Genomic DNA, 5,111 nt, shown 5'->3' with positions numbered 1-5,111 from the left:
GCTCATCCCGGGGCTCCCGGGCGGTTTGGGATCCGCTTCCCGGGGATTTTGATCCCTCCCCGGCCTCCTCCCGGCAGATAAACTCTTCGGGAAGCGGCTGCTCCAGGCCGGGCGCTACATCATGTCCCACAAGGCCTGGATGAAGACGGTGCCCACGGAGAACTGCGATGTGCTCATGACATTCCCGGGTAGGGATGGGCACGGGAAAAGCGGGATTGGGATGGGATGTGGCCGGAAAAACCGGGATAGGGATGTGCACGGGAAAACTGGGAGAGGGATGTGACCAGGAAAACCGGGATTGGGATGGATGTGCTCTGGAAAACCGGGATTGGGATGTGCACGGGAAAACTGGGATTGGGATGTGACCAGGAAAACCGGGATTGGGATGTGACCAGGAAAACCGGGATTGGGATGTGTCCCAGAAAACTGGGATTGGGATGTGACCGGGAGAATCTGGGATAGCCGGGGCAGGTGGGGATGGGGATGGTGGGAAGAGCCCGGGGGGTGGCAGTGGGGATGGGGGACGTGGAGAAAACGTGTGGGGTGTGGGATTGGGGAGAGATGTGGGATGTAGAGAGGGATGTGGGATGTGGGGAGGGAATGGGACCGGGATGGGGGATGTGGGAAGGGATGGGGACTGGGATGGGGGATGTGGGGACAGATGGGGCTGTATGGAGGGATGGGGACTGGGATGGGGGACAAGGGGATGGATGGGAACTGGGATGGGGGACAAGGGGACGGATGGGAACTGGGATGAGGGACACGTGGTGGAACACGGGGACGGATGGGGATTGGGATGACGGACACAGGGATGGATGGGGACTGGGATGAGGGACATGAGGACGGATGGGGACCGGGACGAGGGACACGGGGACGGATGGGAACTGGGATGAGGGACATGAGGACGGATGGGGACTGGGATGAGGGACACGGGGACGGATGGGGACTGGGATGAGGGACACGGGGATGGATGGGGACCGGGATGAGGGACACGGGAATGGATGGGAACTGGGATGAGGGACACGGGAATGGATGGGGACTGGGATGAGGGACACGGGGATGGATGGGGACCGGGATGAGGGACACGGGAATGGATGGGGACTGGGATGAGGGACACGGGGATGGATGGGGACCGGGATGAGGGACACGGGAATGGATGGGGACTGGGATGAGGGACACGGGGATGGATGGGGACCGGGATGAGGGACACGGGAATGGATGGGGACTGGGATGAGGGACACGGGGATGGATGGGGACCGGGATGGACGGGAATGGATGGGGAGTGGGATGAGGGACACGGGGGTGGATGGGAACTGGGATGAGGGACACGGGAATGGATGGGGACTGGGATGAGGGACACGGGGGTGGATGGGAACTGGGATGAGGGACACGGGAATGGATGGGGACTGGGATGAGGGACACGGGGATGGATGGAGACTGGGATGAGGGACACGGGGATGGATGGGGACCGGGATGAGGGACACGGGAATGGATGGGGACTGGGATGAGGGACACGTGGTGGGACACGGGGACGGATGGGGACCGGGATGAGGGACACGTGGTGGCACACGGGGATGGATGGGGACCGGGCTGAGGGACATGGGGACGGATGGGGACCGGGATGAGGACTGGGATGAGGGACGCGGGGACAGATAGGGACCAGGATGAGGGATACGGGGACGGATGGGGACCGGGCTGAGGGACACGAGGATGGATGGGGACCAGGATAAGGGACACATGGTGGCACACGGGGATGGATGGGGACCGGGCTGAGGGACATGGGGACGGATGGGGACCGGGATGAGGACTGGGATGAGGGACGCGGGGACAGATAGGGACCAGGATGAGGGATACGGGGACGGATGGGGACCGGGCTGAGGGACACGAGGATGGATGGGGACCAGGATAAGGGACACATGGTGGCACACGGGGATGGATGGGGACCGGGCTGAGGGACATGGGGACGGATGGGGACCGGGATGAGGACTGGGATGAGGGACGCGGGGACAGATAGGGACCAGGATGAGGGATACGGGGACGGATGGGGACCGGGCTGAGGGACACGAGGATGGATGGGGACCAGGATAAGGGACACATGGTGGCACACGGGGATGGATGGGGACCGGGCTGAGGGACATGGGGACGGATGGGGACCGGGATGAGGACTGGGATGAGGGACGCGGGGACAGATAGGGACCAGGATGAGGGATACGGGGACGGATGGGGACCGGGCTGAGGGACACGAGGATGGATGGGGACCAGGATAAGGGACACATGGTGGCACACGGGGATGGATGGGGACCGGGCTGAGGGACATGGGGACGGATGGGGACCGGGATGAGGACTGGGATGAGGGACGCGGGGACAGATAGGGACCAGGATGAGGGATACGGGGACGGATGGGGACCGGGCTGAGGGACACGAGGATGGATGGATATGGGGATATGGGGATAAATGGGTGCGGGGATATGGGGATATGGGGATGCAGGGATACGGGGGTGCGGGGTTATGGGGATACGGGGTTATGGGGTTTTGGGGATATGGGGATGCAGGGATATGGGGGTTATGGGCTTATGGGGATATGGGGTTATGGGGATACAGGGATACCGGGTTATGGGGTCATGGTGATACAGAGTTATGGGGATATGGGGTTATGGGGATGCAGGGATACAGGGTTATGGGGTCATGGTGATACGGGGTTATGGGGATGCAGGGATATGGAGATATGGGGTTATGGGGATGCAGGGATATGGGGTTATGGGGAGGGTGGGATGTGGGGAGATGGGGATACAGGGATATGGGGATGCAGGGATACAGGGACACAGGGACAGAGGGATACCAGGATACAGGGATATGGGGACACGGGGATACAGGGACACGGGGATATGGGGACACAGGGATGTGGGGACACGGGGATATGGGGACACAGGGATACAGAAACATGGGGATATGGGGATATGGGGACGCGGGGATATGGGGACGCAGGGATGTGGGGATGCAGGGATACAGGGATATAGGGACATGGGGATATGGGGATGCAGGGATGTGAGGACATGGGGATATGGGGACACAGGGATATGGGGACAGAGGGATACAGGGACACGGGGATACGGGGACACGGGGATGTGGGGACGCAGGGATATGGGGACACGGGGATATGGGGAGACGGGGATATGGGGACACGGGGATGTGGGGACGCAGGGATATGGGGACACGGGGATATGGGGACACAGGGGACATGGGGACATGGGGATATGGGGACACGGGGTTATGGGGACACAGGGATATGGGGACAGAGGGATACAGGGACACGGGGATACGGGGACACGGGGATGTGGGGACGCAGGGATATGGGGACACGGGGATATGGGGACACGGGGATGTGGGGACATGGGGATACAGGGACACAGGGATATGGGGACACAGGGCTATGGGGACACAGGGATATGGGGACACAGGGATATGGGGACACAGGGATGTGGGGACACGGGGATATGGGGACACAGGGATATGGGGACACAGGGATGTGGGGACACCGGGATATGGGGACACAGGGATATGGGGACACAGGGATGTGGGGATGCAGGGATGCGGGGATGCAGGGATATGGGGACACGGGGATGTGGGGACGCGGGGATACGGGGACACAGGGATACAGGGACACGGGGTTACGGGGACACGGGGATATGGGGACACTGGGATATGGGGACACGAGGATGTGGGGCTGCTGGGATATGGGGACACCGGGATATGGGGCTGCCGGGCCGCGTCCCCAGCGCTGTGCCCCGTTCCCGCAGTTTGCTGCGCGGGGCGGACGAGATCGGGCTGCGGAAGCCGGTGAAGGCGGAGTTCGGGGGCGGCATGCGCAGCTTCTCGTGCGAGGAGGATTACATCTACGAGAACATCGAGAACGAGCTCGGCTTCTTCACCTCGCAGGTGGGAGCGATGTGGGGTTATGGGGATGTGGGGATATGGGGTTATGGGATATGGGATATGGGGATATGGGGATATGGGAATGTGGGATATGGGATATGGGGATGTGGGGTTGTGGGATATGGGATATGGGGATATGGGGATATGGGATATGGGATATGGGGATGTGGGGTTATGGGGATATGGGGATATGGAGATGTGGGATATGGGATATGGGGATGTGGGGTTATGGGATATGGGATATGGGGTTATGGGATATGGGATATGGGGATGTGGGGATGTGGGGATATGGGGATATGGAGATGTGGGATATGGGATATGGGGTTATGGGGATGTGGGGATGTGGGATACTGGGATCTGGGGATATGGGATATGGGGTTTTGGGGATATGGGATATGGGGATACAGGGATATGATGATATGGGATATGGGGATATGGGATATGGGATACTGGGATATGGGGATATGGGGATCTGGGATATGGGGTTATGGGGATATGGGGTTATGGGGATATGGGATATGCGGATACAGGGATATGATGATATGGGATATGGGGTTATGGGGATATGGGGATACTGGGATACTGGGATATGGGGTTATGGGGATGTGGGATATGGGATATGCGGATACAGGGATATGATGATATGGGATATGGGGTTATGGGGTATGGGATAAGGGGATACTGGGATACCGGGATATGGGAATATGGGATATGGTGATGTGGGATACAGGGATAATGGGATGCAGGGATATGGGGTTATGGGAATATGGGGATTTGGGGAGGCTGGGATATTTGGATGTGGGGATGTGGGATATGGGGTAGGGGATGCAGGGATACAAGGATAGGGGATGCAGGGATACAGGGATATGGGGATGAGGGGATACAGGGATGCCGGACAAGGATTCAGGGATTCGGGGATATGGGAATGCAGGGATGAGGGGACAGAGGGACACGGGGCAGGGAGGGGAAGGGAGGGGAGGTCACCACCCCCTCCCCAGCGAGCCCCATCCCGCCTGGCACCCACCCGGCCCCGCAGTGCTGGGGACAAGGCGGGCCAGGGAGGAGGGGACAGTCCCGGGCGGGGGACAGGAACGGTGCCGGGGTGTCCCCGCAGGAGCGGCAGAACATCATCAGGTACTGGCTGGAGAACCTGCGGGCCAAGCAGGGAGAGTCCCTGC

At 60.5% G+C, this 5,111-nt stretch overlaps 1 protein-coding gene across 1 annotated transcript in view; it reads left to right on the top strand.

Annotated features, from left to right (window-relative positions):
* Nucleotides 1-58: 58 nt before the first annotated feature.
* Nucleotides 59-5,111, top strand: part of ANO8 (anoctamin 8) — a gene marked incomplete at its 5' end in the record, with an annotated part of 22,178 nt that continues 17,125 nt past the window's right edge. Inside the window, 3 exons of the mRNA XM_017728380.1 lie at nt 59-282; nt 3,651-3,936; nt 5,048-5,111. The exon at nt 5,048-5,111 is cut by the window's right edge and continues 3 nt beyond it. Of these exons, the coding sequence (XP_017583869.1) occupies nt 59-282; nt 3,651-3,936; nt 5,048-5,111 (574 nt within the window). The remainder of the gene's footprint in view (nt 283-3,650; nt 3,937-5,047) is intronic.

Source organism: Corvus brachyrhynchos, unplaced genomic scaffold, assembly GCF_000691975.1.
Source record: "Corvus brachyrhynchos isolate BGI_N302 unplaced genomic scaffold, ASM69197v1 scaffold693, whole genome shotgun sequence".
In the NCBI taxonomy this organism is placed as follows: domain Eukaryota; kingdom Metazoa; phylum Chordata; class Aves; order Passeriformes; family Corvidae; genus Corvus; species Corvus brachyrhynchos.
This window is presented reverse-complemented; position numbering and strand designations above follow the sequence as displayed.